The sequence below is a fragment of the Numenius arquata genome, chromosome 6, assembly GCF_964106895.1.
Source record: "Numenius arquata chromosome 6, bNumArq3.hap1.1, whole genome shotgun sequence".
Classification (NCBI taxonomy): domain Eukaryota; kingdom Metazoa; phylum Chordata; class Aves; order Charadriiformes; family Scolopacidae; genus Numenius; species Numenius arquata.
Genome location: NC_133581.1, coordinates 13,343,692 through 13,362,324, shown reverse-complemented (window position 1 = coordinate 13,362,324; position 18,633 = coordinate 13,343,692). Strand labels below are relative to the sequence as shown.

At 39.1% G+C, this 18,633-nt stretch overlaps 1 protein-coding gene across 2 annotated transcripts in view; it reads left to right on the top strand.

The window, feature by feature from the left end:
* Window positions 1-18,633, top strand: part of LRP5 (LDL receptor related protein 5) — a 155,905-nt gene that overhangs the window by 53,318 nt on the left and 83,954 nt on the right. For both annotated transcript variants that reach the window (XM_074148524.1, XM_074148525.1), the window contains 2 exons: window positions 2,995-3,191; window positions 5,169-5,300. In XM_074148524.1, coding sequence (XP_074004625.1) covers window positions 2,995-3,191; window positions 5,169-5,300 — 329 coding nt within the window. The remainder of the gene's footprint in view (window positions 1-2,994; window positions 3,192-5,168; window positions 5,301-18,633) is intronic.

The following is an 18,633-nucleotide window of genomic DNA, read 5'->3' as shown; positions in this document are numbered from 1 at the left end:
TCCAAGTGTGCTGTTGAGTTTTGGCTTTTGTAGACACAGAGAGGTGACCCTTCAGACAGCACAGACCTAGTTATTTGAGCTTGCCCCTTCAATTCTGTGCAGTGTTCAATGGGCAGGTTGTGTTGGTCCTTGAGGGTGAGTGTCATCTGCCAGTGAAATGTCCTGCCGAGGAGGCAAGTCTCTGCATTCTAGCCTGGCTTTGGTGTTAAGGTAGTTTCAGATGACATTTTCGTGATTTCATAACATTTTAAATATCTGTGTTATGAAATCATTTTGCTTTGGTAAAAAGTTGGGGGAGTTTTATTTTGCACATGTCTGTGTAATAGACTAGATATTCCTCTCCACCCGCATTTTCCATGGTGTTTTTCAATTTGTTTTACCGAGGTGCATTCAGTGCCTGATTTTCACAGTCCTAAAAGAGAAATAACAATATTGACTTCCTTTATAAAACACTCTTAAGTTCCTTTGAGAGCACTATGTAAGAGCTAGATAATGGTAGCATTGTAGTGAGTGACAAGTACTGACTGACAGTCAGAAGTATAGACAAGGGAAAAGGCTTTACAGAAGGGAATGATAGCTCAAAGGCTGGGTGCAGGTTCATAGACAGAAAGAAAATGCTGTCTCAAGGTTCAAAATCTAAGAGAGATTTTCATACAATACAACATGAATATATTTCTCTGATTTGGGTGCGAGTAGCAGAGGGTAAGTTTTCCAGGCTGATTCTGCAGTTATCATGCACATACAAATTGTATGAACTTTACTTGCATGTATGTGTAAAAACTTAAAGTTGTAATTGGTAAGTAAAATTTATTTTGCTGATTTTAAAGTAGAGAAAGGCCACCTGAAAAGGAGCAAGCCTTTGAATAAACTAAATCCAGCAATCAGTCTGAATTACTTTGTGATAGATTAGTGCATGTCCACCACCTCCCAAGCAGTTTTCTATTGAAAACTCACTTTTTTTTTTTTCTTTTTTTTTTTGATTCTTTTTCCCACTTAACTGATTGATGTTCAAACAGAAGTCTGTGAAGTTGGGACTTTTAATTCTGGTGTCAAGGTAGACTTCAATAATGGTTCAAACTAGATGATAACTTTGGAGGTTGCTTCTGTTCCTTAAACAAAGAGCAAAATAAGTTTCACACAGACTTGTCAATAAAGAAATCTTATGGTGTTTCAAATGCTTCTATCCCTCCTGTCCCAAAATCACTTCAGAATTCAAATAAAAAGGAAATTTGCATTCTGCATCATGGATTAATATTACTGGAACAACGTACTCATCACATCTTAGCAAGCTTCAGCTTGCAAGCACATTGGCTGGAAGTGTTTCAAGGGATGTAATTGCAGAAGAAGGGGAGACTTGATATCTAAGAATGATGGAAATAGGGGCAATATATAGTGGAAAACAGCTGCTACAATACTAGAATACAGCTACTGCTGTTACTAATAAAGAAGCAACAGCAAATGCGAGGAGGAAGGAGGAATAGAAATCACTATTTCTATTTATCCAGTTGTATTTTGTGGTGAGAGAAGTAGTGATAATTTGAAGGACATAAAGTTTAGAGCAGTTTCAATTTTATCTCTAGAACAGAAAGGACAATAATAATTTGGTTTTCTTTTTTTCCGCATTATCTGCTTTTACATGTATGTGCAAATACTTGTTTGCATGTATTAGTCTGTTTTAAACTTGTCCATGTCTGAATACATATGAAGAATTTTGGGGGTACTTTTTATATTCCCCCCACCCTGGAAAATGCAAATGCTGCTTAAAATGAAACATCATAATTTCCCTGCCAAATGTTAGCTGTTTTTTGTTTTTTCTTTAATCTCTTCAATGGAAACAATTTAAATGCAGATCTGAATACTGATATAAGAAAGATCATAGAATCATAGAATGATTTAGGTTGGAAGGAACCTTAAAGATCATCTAGTTCCAACCTCCCTGCCATGAGCAGGGACACTTTCCAGTAGACCAGGTTGCTTAAATATACATTCCTCACTTTCCTTCAGGATGATGCTGAGACTTCAGCTTTCTCAAATTTCTATGAGGAAAAATTTTGAATTCTGGTTTGCTGTGTCAAGACACTGGTTTGGAAGGTGTGTGTGTGCCTTTGTGTTTGTGCATACATAAAATGCATTAATTTTTATGAAAACTGAGTTCATGTTGTTTTGACTGAGGAATTGTCAAGTATGCTTTCACTGGCTTAGTAAGTGTCTCCAAAACTACTGATTATAAATTATACAAATTTATTGCATTATGTATACATTTGGGAATCCTGTGAGTTTAGAAAACCTGGTGGAAATGTCATGAGTTTTGTGGCTGATAACCAGAGTGAAAATATATGCATCCCCCAAAGAGGTGTGGCTGAATGAGGTCATTGAAAAACATTTGAAATGTTTCTGATTTATATGTGTTATAAATATTTAGTCTTAGAAAAAATACAGCTGACCCTTGCTCCGCATTTAAAAAGATAGTCTGAAAAATAGTTGTTTCTGCTACTGACCGAGTCAACAAGAGGGGTAATTTAAAGAGGCTCTTGAGTCGTTTCTTCCTTTTCCTGCTACAAGAAAGGACTGAGTGCAACTGAAGTCCCGGCAAATATGTAATATATTGCATAGGGAGACAAAAAAAGTAGTGCTTTAATTGGAGGAGCACTCTTCGGACCCGTTTCCTCCAAAAGGCAATTGTGTTTGGGTATTTGCACAGCCTTGTTAAGGAACTTCAATGAGGCCTTTCAGAGATCAGTGTGGAGCTGAATCAGATACCATGTCTCTGTGAAACCCAGTATATTTGTGTTCTTATTACTATGAAGGGGCAAAGTCTTGTTTTACATTTTTCAGTCTGATTATCACTTTTATCACCAGGTGTATCTGTTGGTCCGGTGAATTTGTCAAAAGACAATGATTCCTAAATGAGTTTTTACAAAGCTAGATTTTTTTTTTCTTGTGGTAACAAGTGGAAGCAATGCATTTTTAATCCTTGCTCTTTCTTTCATCTAGGCAAAAAGTTGTTGAAGGTAGTCTTACTCACCCCTTTGCACTGACGTTGTCTGGGGACACTTTGTATTGGACAGACTGGCAAACGCGCTCCATTCATGCCTGTAACAAAAGGACGGGAGAGAAAAGGAGAGAAATATTGTCTGCCCTATATTCGCCAATGGACATCCAGGTCTTAAGTCCAGACCGGCAGCCATACTGTACGTTTTACTTTTTCCTGAAACTTTTTACATGCTATTACTTATCTATCAGGAAAAACATTAATCATAAAAATGGTTAGTGTGAAGTTGTAAGGTTTTGAACACTTGTCAGGGGATTGGTTGCTAACGATATAAATACCCAAGTCCTGTACCTTTCTTTGAAGATTCCAGCCTAGATTGGTATGAGCTCACTCATCATCCCAGTTGGTAACAAAATCCAAAATCCAGTGCACTATTTCGATAACATCTTTTGATTTGGAATATCTGAATGAGAGTGATAAAGACTCACCTGGCATCTTTTTAACATCATTATTTTAAAGACAACTGAAAAAAAATGCTTATAATTACATTTTTTTTTAATAAGTAGAATTACCATAAAATATGTAATGTTCATGTTGTACTTTTTAAGTGCTGTTTTTGCAGTTTGGACTTGATCATGTTTATCTTCAGAGTGTAACAAATTGTTTATGGATGTTTCAGGAAGGGATTTAGTTCTCAGCTTTTATATGAAACACATATGTTCCTCTATTTCTTCTTTATATGTGATGCTACTTCAAAAGAAAGCAGGTGTACAGAATTGAGAATTGAATGAGGTTGTATATATATTGTAGATTCCATGTGGCAGTTGGTCTAGGTTTTTTTTTAGTATTATGAGAATGGGACTTAAAAGCAATGGGGTGGAAATGCATATAATTGAGTAGCTATGGGACGAATCATGTCTTGCCTAGGGGAGATACTCTTGCCATTTGGATTGGCTTCTTTATTTATGCCAAATATAAAGTCTGCTTCCCTAAAGATAACATTTGTTGTTCTAGTAAAGTTTATAGGATGTCAGTAAACAGGCTTGAAAGTAAGCAGAAGGAGTTTGGAGATCATCTTGGTGATGGAACACATGCAAGTTTTCAATGAGGTTGTTGGGTATCCACAGCACCCTGGTTTATCTTACAGCTGCAGATAAGAGTTTGTCTATGCTGAATTCTTGTCCTTGATTTTAGCTCAGGGAACGTCCCACCCTTGGGTCAGAGTATTTCTGGGTCAGTCACAAAGAAAATAGGGAATTGGCATACGCTGAAAATAGCTCAGATGCCACTGACTTCATTAAGATCAGGCTTGGATTCCTTCCTCTCCCTTTTTTTTTCTCTTTGTGACTGTCAGTGGACGTAACACAAGCCAAATTAGCCGGAAATCTTGTGGTTTTATATTAAAGCAGTTCAGATGCTTGTTCAAACTATGATTTTGGGAGAGATCTTGCACAACTGGCAGTTTCAGTTTTTTTTAATAGCTGGCAATATTCTCCATAATTATTTATGGTTAGTGTTTCATCTCTTGCTGCCATTTTTTTCTCCATGATAGGTGCATGTAGATGTTGTGTGTCCATCCCTGTCCTGTCTCCCCACTCCCAATTTTTATTTTTTTAAATGTTTTCAAAATTGCTGACTTCACAGGTTGCTCCTCTGGATTTCCTGGTGATTAAGGGCTATGTCTTGCTGTGAAAGCTTTGCAGTAGGAAAAGATATTTCAAACATTCAACACTACTGTAGTTCAGCAATTGTACAAATTGTTATGTTTTCCTTTCTTTTCATAGAACTGGCCACCCCCCCCACCATCACCACCCTCCAAACCCTGTTTTCTATTTTCATGATGGTTAGCAGACCTGGCATCCAGAGTAACTGATGTCCAAAGCTCTTAGCTGTGTTCAGCTTTAGAAACATTGAAAGAACTGTAAAGTGAGAATGTGGTGAGCTGTCAGCTTTTTCAAAATCAGCTTTTGCATGCTTCTCAATTTAGATGCCCCTAGAAGTAAGATGCTGGAAAGGGAGGAATCAAACACTTAATTTTATGGGTCATATGTCTTTTAGCACTAAAGCTTAGCACTAAAGTGCCAGTCATTTGGGATCTATAATTTCTTCTTCATGGAGAAAAGAGGGCTTTAGAGGTTGTTGAAAAATGAAAATAAATTTGTTTGGTTTCTTGAAGTTCACACTCCATGTGAAGAAAACAACGGTGGTTGCTCCCATCTGTGCCTGCTGTCTCCAAGAGACCCCTTCTACAGCTGTGCCTGTCCCACTGGTGTGCAACTAGAAGATGATGGCAGGACATGCAAATCAGGTAGGAGCTTTCCTTTTCTACAGTGACAGTGTTGACTTGGTTTGGGGTTGCCGCTTAAAAGTTAAGCCTTGAAGAAGTGAGATGAGAGGAACTACCTGACACGCTTTTGTCCTGATGATGGCAGAAATTTTGCACCCAAATCTCCTGCCAGAGACGGTAATTTTTATGAATTGAAGTAATCCATTGCATCAGAAATCAGAGAATTTTTACTGTATCATGTGTCTTTTGACTGTATTTTGTGCTGCCAGTTCTCTGTAGGAATGAAGTAGCATGTGGAGCCCACAGCAGAAGTTTATTATAAGTAAGCCATTGTAGGACATCTTTCCATTTGGGCAGTGGACCATGGACAGACTTATGCTCCCTCCCATTCATTGTCCAGTAACGGTCAATGACGCAGTAGTGGTGTCCGAGTTGTTGCCTTCCAGTTGCATCTCAAAGTTAGTAATATGTTTGAGACAAGTTCTGCACACAGATGTGCCAAAAAATTGTTCAAGGCCATGTCTGTGTGCCCATGTTCTGTCTTAGGGATAACGTAGTGAGTTGCCCCTGCTTCAATTAGTTTTATAATCTGTACAGAAAAATTCAAAATTAAGATTTAAGCTAAAAATGCCATTTTTCTGATTCTGTAGATTCTGATTATTACAGATTCTGATTCTGTAATAATCCCTTTGTTTCCCTTTGGGCTGCTCTGTGGGAAAGATTTATGAGGAAAATTGCAATGAAAATTTTTTCTTCCTGGGTCTAGTTTGTGGGTTTTGGACATTATATTTAATTTTAAAATGTGAGGCAAGGATTTTTGCAAAGAGGCTTATAAAGTTTGCTTCTTGAGGTAATTGAGCTAGAGAAGATAATGTTCTAGGTGGCTGTTCCATGTCACTGAGAAGTAGAAGGAGAGGCTTGTGTGTTACCGCTAGAAAGCTGTTTAGAGAATAAAAGCTAGAGTATATGCGTTAACTGAAAAATATAACTAGGTGCATATTCCGTATCTGTAAGTTGAATGAGTCTAGTGGTATACTTTGAAAGCTTTGTTTTATAATTGATCAGGAAACCTCTTTTAAAAATGCATCTTACAAAAGCATGCAATTAACACTGATATGGTGGTGGGACACTAGGAGGCAAGGTTTTGGAGAATGTTCTGCCAACAGACTGCAAGACACTCTGCTGCCTGTCTCCGATGTGTTTTCAACAAGTCTCATCAAAAAGTATGGTCATTTTCTGATGTGGCTTGAAAACATAATAGATTCTTTTCATTAGTGAACTTGAAGCAGAATTTGAACACTGAACCTCCAGGGTTTAGGGGCCAGCTTTAATAGCTCATCCTGCTGCAGTTGTCTTATAAGGTAGTTCTTGCAGCTGCTGAAAGACCTTTCTCTTTCCTCCTTCCAGCTTTGGAAAGTTTCCCTTTCACAGCTTTTAAAAAAACATTGCTCAATGTTTGGGACAACAATTTTAGATGTTCATATTGACCTCATGTTTCTGCCAGTGTGGATGAAGGTCAGTCTGCTTTTCACATTTTGGTGGATAGCACAAGCAGGAGTGACTACTGATACTGTGTTTTCACCTTTCCATTGTCAGGCCAGACAATCTGTCAAGGGTATTCTGTCAAAGGAGAGCAAAAAAAGGGGATGGGAACAGGAAATCTGGTTTTGCATAAGAATGTGGCCTTTTGGTTCAGTTTTATGGATTATTTCTTTCCCAAGCTCCACATCTTTTGTTGTCCTGTCTACCTTATGCCAACATGCATGTGCTTCTCTTTCCCCTCTTTTAATTAACTCCTTGGTTGCAAGGAACTGACTTTTTGTTCTCTGCATGAGTCCTTTGTGGTGAAGTTGTATGAGGAACTACGGATGCAACAGTGTTGACCACTTTTCCATTTTGTTCCCTATTGGCTTGGGCAAAAGTGCAAAAGTAAAAAGTCAATTGGGCATATTGGCTTCTTTGACGTTAGACTTTTAAGTGAATTATACAATTATTAAGTGAATTATAAATTATTTAAGTGAACGCTACTGGGGATTTGTTTGCAACAGGAAAACTCATTCTGTTCTCAAAATCTGTGTCCACTGGTGCAAATATAACTGTATATTACTGTATATCTCTGTCAGAAAGTATTCTTGTGCAGAAAAGCCCTGAAGCTCTTAGGCTATTTCAGCTCTCTTGGGTATTGAGGAATATATATAATAGTAATGTAGAGGTATGAAAGATCTGTAGCTCTTTACCAAGAGTGTTGAATAGTAATGGGCCTAGGTAATTAAGAAAATACAAATTCAAAGACAGGCTGTGCCACTTCTTGCTTTGCTGTAGGTTATGTCTGTATTACTGTACAAAGTAAAATTTGGTTTGATCACCAATGGACAAGCAAATAGGCCACTTTAAAAAACAGAGCAGAAGTATGAAAATTTTAAAAGCTTGGGGACCTTCTTTCAGTTATTTTGCTGACTTAGGGCTATAATGAGATTTTTCTTTGTTTGTTTAAGGATCACATTTATCTTTTTTATGAACAGAATTATTGTGATTCATGAGTCTTTTGTTTTTCTGTGAGGGCTCCTTTCAGGAAGCTGTTCCTTCTTCTTCTGTCCTGAGGTTCCCTTCCTATGATTTAGTGAGTTCTGTTGTTGGGCTAGTAGTAGTTTGAAGTGTTGTGAGAAAGGCAACTGTATTAATAGCTAGTGTCATGTCTCCAACAGTAAACTATTTGATCCTTTCTCACCTTGAAGGGCAGAATCTTCAGGTGATAACTGCACATCATCTCCTTTGAGCAGCTTCACTATCTCCATGCTTCTCATTCTTGTTTCCTTGGTGCACAGTGAACAACATGAACATACCTGTTTCTGACTACAGCTGATTATATTCTCTTCTCATAAACTCTGATTATATTCTAGCATTGACTTGGGACTGTATTGGGAGGGAGCACTCATGTCCTAATCTGTTTGTCATAAGGGAAATAAACAGAAGGAAAACTCTATTTTCCCTTATTTCCTAGAACCTTGACAGCTGCCTGCATGTCTGTTTCGCACCCTTGCCCACTCTATGATTGAAATGTGACTGTGGAAAACCACGCATCTCTTGGTTGCAAGATACTTGTACTTCATAGGTGTCTTCTGTCCTGTGCCTGGTGTCTGGCTGCCATAGGGAGATGTTACCTGGAAGTTCTGGAGGATTTTTTTCTCATTACCCCTTTCCCTACTGCACTTCCAAAGGTGTATCATGCTTCCTTTGCTTATCAAGGAATTGTCGTTCTCATGTTTTTCCTTTGTTAGGCTGAGATGGGACTTCTTAAAGATTACTGTGATCCTGATCGCTGATTTGTGTAATCGGCATCTGCCTCAATGCCTGCAGCCATGTTAGTTCCATAATCATAGCGATGTCTTCCCTCCAGCCAGCAGATGATCTACTGAAGGGACCTGTGGATGTTTTGCACCAGATGAGAGGGAAAGTTTGGATAACACATCAAATACACAAGTAGTCTACAGTGGTTCCTGTAAGGTAGGGAATTATCCAGCTCCAAGGCTATGAAAATGAGATGCAGTGGGTTGAATGAGGAAATGGCATTTCACTTGCTATGCCTGGACCTGTGTCACACTGCCTACTCCAAACACATCCTATTGATTCTTTAGCACTAAAACAATGGGCTAGGGTGTTATTTACTCAGTAAGAAATAGTATTACGTGGAACTATATTTCACTGAGATACCTTAGCAATATACCAGAAAGTGTTGTAAAAACTGTCGTGGGTACCTGACAGTCTAGGAAATCTAGAGGCTACCTCTTCTATTTCTACTCCGTTTCATTAAAATTTCATAAGTGTGTTTTTTTTTTTCTTTCATTCATGTGTAGATCTTGTTTATTTTGAGTCTGTTTTCCCTTTGCTTTTGTTAGTATGTTGTGTTTATGGTTTTATTTGATCTGTATGAAAAGATTACATTAGTTTCTATTCATAGCAACTTTTATCCTCCTAAATGGGGAGTACTTTGTCTAGCGACAAAATGAAATAGCCTCGTATGGAAACGGCCTTGTTTATAATTTCATTGGATAAAAGCCATTAGAAATATGCTGTAAGGAAGAAACCTGGAGGGAATGAGGAGCATTCTGGAAGGTCTGCCTTCATCTTCTAGCTCTTGTTGTTGGTTTTGCCAGGGTAGTGAATGAAACTCTTTTCGGGCTTTGGTGCATGTTTCAGATTGATGACTACTTTTCAGGACTCTGAAACACTGTCTAGTTAGAGATGGTAACTATCTCAAATTATGTTTGCTTAGGGGTGATTTTCTTGTGTGTGTACGTGTGTGTATAAAGGAAAAAGCGACACTCTCCCTTTTCAGCAGTATCGAGTCTCTGGATTGATTCTGGTTTTGTGCTGCAGGAGAACCACACCCCAGGCCTGCACTGAAAAGGTTTATGTGTAAACTTTGTTATCTTGCATTCACCATGGGCTAGGTACATACACATGGAAAGTTACCAAGACCCAGTGATGACTTGTTAAGCTGCTGTAGCTTGAATGCCTCTTCAAACATCGGGTGACCAAGCTCTATTTTACTGCCTCAATGCAGCAACAGTGAGGTTGAGACGCTCCCTAGATTTGCAAACCCTAATTTACAGTTGTTTATAACTTTTTTCCATGATGTTTACCCTTTGACAGATGATTGTGTTAGCTCAGAATTGAATTTTCTGTGGCTCCATCATACTTGGAACACAATAAATAATGCTTAAACTTCAAAGCCATTATACAGCTATCAGCCTCAGAGAGGGCCTGTGGGATGTAAAGTATTTATTTCTGTCCGTGTAAAGGAGGACAGCAGTGCAGAGAAACTAATATGTTCAAGGGCTCTGGTTGAGTGGGAAATGCCTGCAATTAAAAGTCAACAGAAGTGGGATTGTAGAAAAACTATTGTAAGTGTATTTCTGTTCTTTTTGTTATTATTCTTAAATATTGATTATGTATCTTGTTGGTTTGTAATGAATTTTTGATCATCATCTGTGTGCATTTGAAGGTGTCACTGCCAAAACTTTGCTTAACAGAAACTAGGTGGTAGAATGGCTGTCACTTCTAAAGTCAGTGATTCCTTACTCTGAGTCTGTGGGGTTGTATATCTCCAGCAGAGAATAGGTGCATTTAAACTTTAAAACCATGTGTTGCAAGGAAATACCAGAATCCGAAGACTGCACCCTTTTTCTAGCAGTGGGGATCTCTAACAGACTTTTTCTTGGCCCATTCTTTTTCCTATGGCTTGCGATGAACTGTTATTAAGAATTCTGTGCAAAGGGATGTTCTCTTTTTTTTGTTAATAAAAAGTAGAAGCTGGGACTAGGATATCTGTAAGCTAACATTCCGATTTACCACTTAACGTTTCCAACTTTCTCTTCCTTTAAAACACATAGAGTATAGACAGCTGTCGGGGGCGGGGGAGTACGACTTGGTTGTTCAGGTGCTCTGAGGTCTTTGGATGAAACCTCTGTATAAGGGCAGATTCTTTGCTTGGTACAGCGGTAGCCAGACAGTTGTGCTGATCTTTGGTTCTGGTTACTACCAGTGCAGTTATGACTGTTACACTAATGCTAATTTGAGAAAGTCTTCATAAGAGTTACTTACTCTTCTGTCATTAGTAACTTTACAAAGCTTTGGGCTTGCAAGTATAGTACTGGGTATGTACAAACTTAGGGTGTCCCACAGAAGCTCAGTCCTAAATCAGAGTAGGGTAGCTATGACTTCTGTGTTACAACAGCTTCCTCTGGAAGAAACGCTACTTTTGTCTTAATCAGCTGTTCTGTGCTAATGATCTTATCAGCTGTACAGTTTAATTAATATTCTGCTTGTGGAGTTTTTTTAGTGGCTGTATGAAAGTGTCAAAACTCTAAATTTTAGGGCTTCTTTTCTGGTTCAGGCAAAGTAACTGTTAAAAGTCTGCTACTGAGATAATGGAAGAAACAGTAGACAATAGCTTTTCACTGTAACATGCAGACAGATATGATGTAATTTATGAGTTACGTGAGTGCTCTGGTATTTCCTTTCTTTGTCACAAGTGTTAGTTTTCCTTATGCCTACTTACCTTTCAGTTAAATCAAGTCCTGTCTGAATGTGGGCACTCAAAATACTCTTTCAAAGAAACCTTTCCTGTTTCTTGTTGGTTGCATACTCCCACCGCACACAACTCTCGATTTTAAATTGGTAAATCTGATGTGTGTTGCATCCTCTCCCCAGTCCACAGTGCCAAGTAGGAGAGAGCGTACATGGCCAGCTTTTCCCAGCCCACTGCCATCACACAGTATGAGGCAGTGCTCTCTTCCTCTCAGACTGGAACATAAATAAAGACCTGGCCTGGGATTTGTAGTGCTGTTCGTCTTACAACTGGCTCTGTTAAGGTGCCCAAGGAGGATATCTAGAAATAAATGGAAATTTTTTTTATATATTTCCAAAGTTTGTTTCAAGTCCTTAAATATTTCTATTTTCGGTGGAAGTTGAATAGCAGGAATGGGGTTTTGCACAGTGTTGTTGATTTAATCCTCTCATAGTAAGTTAAAAAATTACACAGAAATTAATGAAAATTAAAGAAAAATTACATCATTTTTCCTGAGGTGTGAAGAGCAGCTAATGCTTAATCCTTGTGCAAGATGTTGTAATTGTTTTGAACATTGGCAAGTTTATTAAACAGCATGGCAACATTGCCTTTTTTCATACACTCCATATAGAATAATTAAGTTTTCTCCCCTCCGCTGCTCTTTGCCATACGCTGAAACTTTGCCAGGTAATTCACTGTATTACAGCAACTAGCCAAAAAAAAAAAAAAAAAAATCCCTTGCTTTTCTGATAAATCTTTTTAGTTTATCAACAGTGCTGAGATAGCTGTACTCAAACAGCTTGTAAAAGAGTTGCCTGCAGTCAAAGTACTTCTAATGCACTCTTTTCAAAAAGCGCTTACTATTTTGTTCTTTGGAGAAGAGCTAAAAGCTTTCTCATTTTTACAGTTTATCTGATTTTTTTTTTCCCCACAAATATAGAGATTTCCATAGTTGCCCGTAAATAGACTGAGTCTCTACGTGCAGATGCATGCACATGCACAGGCATAAAACTGGGGGAAGAGTCTCACAATGGAGCATTGTTCTAGCCTAATTAGCAGACAGACAAATGGGAAAGGAATAGCATGGCGTTTTCTGGCGTAGATTAGCAGAGGCCGCCACTGCAGTCTACATTTGTTTAGGTTGGGTGAATAAATTGGAGCATTTGTTACTGTATTATAGATGTCTTGTCAATTGTCAAACGTGAAGTGGGCCAAGGGAAGAATAAAAAAGGCTCTTGTCAAGCTGGCAAGATGACCTGCTTCGCTGCTGTCAGCTCTGATTGCCGTTAATTTTGCAAATAGAATACAGTTGCCATTTCCAGCACTGAAGCATTTTTGATAACAAGAGCACAAGCCAAACAAATCAAAGCAAACACCATACCTAGCATGGATATTAAAAATAATTGATTACTAGGTGTGGGAAGAAAGCGTCACATGTATGAGCAAAAAAAAAAAGTCTCTTAACCTGCTTCTATAGGATTTCTTGATTGTAAAGAGTGAATGTAGTCTTCGGGGAGTGAGAATAACTGCCTTGAATGGTATTATTTTGTTTTCTGTTCTGTTTGTTTTTTAAATTCAGATATTGTTCTGCATGTTAACCAGAACAGTTGTAAGCTTTTATGCTTTGAGACCTACTGAAAAGTTTTGTGGAAGGTCTGCAGAAAGCTTTTGCTGAATAAAAAAAGACTAGAGAAAAGTAAACTGTTGGAAGTTTGAACTAGTTGGAAAAATAAAACAAGAATTTGAACTTGGGTTTTTTAAAATGCTTTCTAAATGGAAACTTAAGAGGGACCTAATTCCTTCTGTTTTTCTGATCTATGGTTTGCATAGAGGACTTTACATAAACTTCTGCTGAAGTGTTTGGTTGCTGCAATTGTGATGTTGGAATAGCTTGCATTCTCCACTTCCCCCCCCCGAAAAGGCTTTTGTTCATTGTATGGTGTTATATATGACAATGTTATAATAGTTAGCAATTCTGCTGGGAATCTCTTAACCATGTGGTTACAGAAGTGATTGTGGTGAGAGAGGTTTTTGAAGATGAATTTAATTAAATAAATGCACTAGCACTTTAGCACTAGGTAAATAGCTAGCTTTAATGTATTAGGCAGCTTCTAGGGTATCTAGGATAACACTAGGCAAGTCACAGCATAACACTTCTGTAGCCTTGAAAACATTCCTACCAACATTAATAATCAAAATACCTCCATGATACAGATAAAACTAATGAGCCAGACAAGCGCGTTTGTCCAGGTTTTTAGAGAGAACCACTGTCAAGTTCTCAGCTCTTAGTGATATACTCAGAGCCTGCTGCCAATTCTTTTTTCTCTAGCAGAAATTTGTTAATAGAGCCACATACGGTTATAACCAACACTGGGATTTTAGACTGTGTTGTAATAAAAGCCAGGAGTTTTGCACTTATCAAAAAGTACCCATGATAGCAATCTTTTAACAACTTTCTAGTAGGGGTGGGACGTAGTGAGGTATGCTGTCATAACATTTTCTCTGTTCACGTGTTTTTTAATGTCCAAGGATGTAGATGCATGTCTGTCAAGAGTCTTCTTGTGTAATAATTTGACTGAATTTTAAGCATCTCTACAGTAGAAATTGCCAAGCAGCCAGAACTTGAAATTGGCCAGGTAGCTCATTCCCTTACTATTTCTTTTTCCCATAAGTCTCAGTTAAAGATATGTTAGAAATTAGAAGAATTTACCAAGAAGCATCCGGTTCAACTACCAATAAACTGTCCCGGTTGTCAACTGAAGTGAAGGGTTTTTTTCTGGCCTGCTAGTTCAGCAGAGAAAAATTTTCTTCTCCCTGTTTGTTTTCAGCCGTGTATGTCCATGGGACAGAATTGAGGTTGGGAATATTTCTACAGCAGTGTTTGCCTGCAGAAAAAGCCGGAGCAGCTGAATATGTCAGAAACAGGATTGTTTTTCTTCCCTTTGCAAGAAGGTCATTATGTAACTTCTGGTTCAAGGGGTCCTGGCTGTCCTGTTCCTGGTCAAAATATTATTTTGTATGCAAGTGAATGTGTGATCATACACACAGGTGAACATATGACAGAGCTGAATAAGATAAAATTGAGTCCGATTATTGCTGCTGTGAGGAACTGAAGACTGTTTTGGTATTACTTGTGAATTTTAGTGGGGTATTAACAGTGCCTTTCCGCCTGTTGTCTAGCCAGCATCTCTGAGCATAATTTGGGCCTTAGCACAGTTCCTTCCTCTAATACGTTCAACTGACCGCGTTCACAGTGAACCAAGGTGAAGCTGCAACCAGTTGTGTGAAGAGGCAAACATACACATTTGATTCTTATCTGTCTGTTCCCATGCAATGTTGCTTGTAATGTTGGTTGTCTTAGAAATACATGTAATAATTGGTAATTGCTGTATTATGAGTTGCTAGTCATGTATTTGATGCTCCTCTGTTTCACTTTACTCGTACTTTAATATTATGATTGCAGGCGCATTAATATAGCAGAAATTCAGAAGTTAAAATGGATATGAAACTGAGTGCTGTGGGTGGCTGAACAGCTGCAGTGCTGTTTGCTTCTTGAGACAGTTGAGCTAAAATAATTTAAAAATAAATTATAATTTAAACTCTTCTGTGTTTGTAGAGCACTTGGATGACCAGATACATCCCCCTTTCCTTGTTGAGCTTTGAGGCCTGAATTTTTACTTAACTTGCACGAAATGGGAGGTTTTATTTTGACTCCCACAAGTGAAATATTTCAGAAATATAGGAGCAAGACATGAAACTGGTACATGAGGTAAATTTATCTGTAAAGAGACTATTTGGTGGTGGACAATCTGTACTGTTGGAGGCAATATGGAGGTAATATTAATCCATATATAATATGACCTGGGTTCCTTTTAATTTCTACTGTTGTCAAGCTAACATGCTCTGGACAAACCAGTGTCTGGTGACACTGTACATTCTTTGGTAATGGCAGAAAAAAACCAAGTATGTTAAATACTTAGCACCACGGGACTTGATACAAGTTAAGTATTTCTAACAAAATGTCAACAGAAATAAGTTAATGAAACGAGATCTAAGAGCCTTTCTATTTTAATAGGCTCCATAAAAAATTCATTTTTAACACTGCATGGATCAGTTTTGACTACAACCCTTTGACTATTTTTAAGATCCTCTGTTTCTGCTTAAAGTTGATTCTTTCCATATTATTTTGGTTTTACCTGTTTTCTAATCCAGAGATGTCAGCATAGCCTTGAGACTACTGTTCCTGGGGTAATCCTTGATGTAGAAAGCGAGAACAGCATCGCAGAGTATGCACTGCTTTTGTTAGAATCACAGACTAGTTTGGATTGGAACAGGCCTTAAAGGTCGTCTAGTTCCAACTCCTCTGCCTTGGTCAGGGACATCTCACACTGGACCAGGTTGCTCAAAGCACCATCCAGCCTGGCCTTGAAAACTTCCAGTGATGGGGCATCCACAACTTCTCTGGGCAACCAGTTTCAGTGTCTCACCATCCTCACAGTAAAGAATTTCTTCCTCATGTCTAATCTAATTCTACCCTCTTCCAGTTTAAAACCATTACTCCTCGTCCTATCAGTACACTCCCTATAGAGAGTCCCTCTCGAGGTTTTCTGTGGGCCCCCTTTAAGTACCAGAAAGCCGCTATTAGGTCTCTCCCAAGCCTTCTCTTCTCGAGGTTAAAGAGCCACAACTCTCTCAGCCTGTCTTCTTAGGAGAGGTGCTCCAGCCCTCTGATCATCTTTGTGGGCCTCCTCTGGACACTCTCCAACTGGTCTGTGTCCTTCTTGTGCTGAAGACTCCAAACCTGGATGCAGCAGTCCAGGTGGGGTCTCACAAGAGTGGAATAGAGGGGGAGAATCTCTTCCTCGACCTGCTGGCCATGTTTCTTTTGATGCAGCCCAGGATACAGTTGGCCTTTTGGGCTGCAAATGTGCATTGACAGCTCCTGTTGAGTTTCTCATCAGCGAACGCTTCCAAGTCCTTCTCCTCAGGTCAGTTCTCAATCCATTCTCCACCCAGCCTGTATTTGTGCTTGGGATTGCTGGAAACCATGTGCAGGACCTTACACTTGGCCTGGTTGAACTTCATGAGGTTGGCATGCCCCACTTCTCAAGCCTATGGATGGTATCCCTTTCCTCCAGCATGCCAACTGCTCCACACAACTTGGTGTCGTTGGCAAAGCTGCTGAGGGTGCACTCAATCCCACTGTCCATGTTGCTGACGAAGATGTTAAATAGTACCCATCCCAATACCAACCACTGAGGAGCACTACTCATCACTGGTTGCCACTTGGACATCAAGCTGTTGACCGCAACTCTTTGAGTGTGGCCATCCAGCCAGTTCCTTATCCATTGAGTGGACCATGAGTGAAATCCCTGTCTCTCCAATTTAGAGACAAGGATATCTGTTCACAGATAGCTTTTTAAAATAACTAACTGAGAACTGTCTCGCATTTGATATAATCTGAAGTAGTTACAGTGAAGTAGTTGACAGTGTCACCTTTAGTTCATGCTGTTTGCCATTATATGTAGTTAATATCTCAAAGATGTTTTGTTGAAATATATGTCTAGCAAAGAGGCATGGTAGAAGAGGAGTTATAAACTATGTACTGGACTTCTGTCCACCATGGTCTTTTTTAAGAAAACAGTTGATTGATTTATTTTTCACTACTCAGGAAGCAAACCAAAATTTTTAAGCATAGTGCAAAATATCAAATACTGGTTTAAGTATCCCATTATCTTTATTTAGTAAAGGAGCTAAAATCCAGGAGATTCAGAAAGCTTTTGAAAATGAATACTCTTGCTAGCAGTGCCTTCTAAGAATCACTCATGCATGCTGTTCCCTTAACAGGAGGAAACTTGAAAAATAGAAAACTGTTGCTGTGCTATCATGGTTTGGGCTGGACTGGCCACTGAAACAAACGACAGATGCTCTCTGAGCCTTTCCCTTCAGAAAAGGGAAAGCATCTCCCTTCAGGCAGAGGAGGAAGAGAGAGAATGAGTTTAGAAAAGAAACTAAATTACTTTAATGAAAATATTAATAAAATCATAAAAAGAAAATAATGAAAAATACACAATATATACAAAACCGCATCAAGCTCCCGGTATGATAATCACATTATCGGCAGGCACTAGGAAAGTCCCAGACTGGGCTCAGTGACGGACTGGAACTGGATTCCTGATCTGGATTCAGGAACGCACAGATCAAGATCAAAGGCAGGCAAACAGAGAGAGTCCTCCTTGGACGTCGGCCATTGAAGAAAGGGAAAGCTGACCCTTTGATCCCTCAGTTTTTATACTGAGCATGGGGCAGATGGGATGGAATACTCTGTTGGTCAGTTTTGGGTCACCTGTCCTGTCCACTCCTTCCTCTATGCTTTTCTGCGTCCAACCCTCCAACAGGGCATACAGCAAAGCTCGCTGACCTTTGTTGTTATAGCAAGAAGTATAAGCAAGAGCCTCTTTGCATGCTGTTCCTTGGCGTAAGTTAGAAACAATCAGGTCTTGCCACTCTGAGAGTGGATGCTGTCAGAAAAAATATACTGTTAATTTCAGAGAGTTCAGTTAGTTAAAAGGCTTAGCTGCAAAGTAAAAATACTGAACAGAAAATTGGTTCTGTTTTACCTCAAACTAGGACGTGTGCTTACCTAAGGTGGCAACGGAGGAAGAAAGCCATGTAAGTTGTGTGGTCACCTGGGGTGGTTTCCTTCTGAACTTGGGCAACAGATCACTAGTTTTGTCCAGAGAAGTGAGCAGAAGTTTCAAGCATAACAAATACTCTTCCTGAAAACCTGTTTTTATTTTGCAACCTTTAAAGTTAGAAAATCTGTATTAAGAGACATCTCTCTTGCTTTGCTGTCATGAATATGTGGGCTTTCCCTCTTCCCTTTTCTCCACGTGGTTTTTGAGCTTTGAGTTATTGTTGCTTTCCTTCTACCCAAGGCTTCCCTCAAAGTTTGTTGGTGCCACTGATGCTGTAGTTATCAAACCTTGTCAGCTTACGCTGACTGGAAAAAGCATTCTTGCTGGAGTCCTTCCCCATGCCAGCACAAGTGTTTGTGGAGCTCTGCATGAACTGGTCTGGTTCTTAACTTAGCCTGATGGCTTTATTTCTGTTGAGTTAGTTTTTGTTTGGATCAGCTCTTTCATGTGGTTTGCAACACACAGCCATGCTGTGCTTGCATGTGAGAAGGGATGATGCAGAAGTGAGAACAAGCAGCCCATGGCAAGGAAAAGGGCAGCACCACTTCATTCAGGAGTTGTGATGACTTGAGGTAATTCAAAGTGC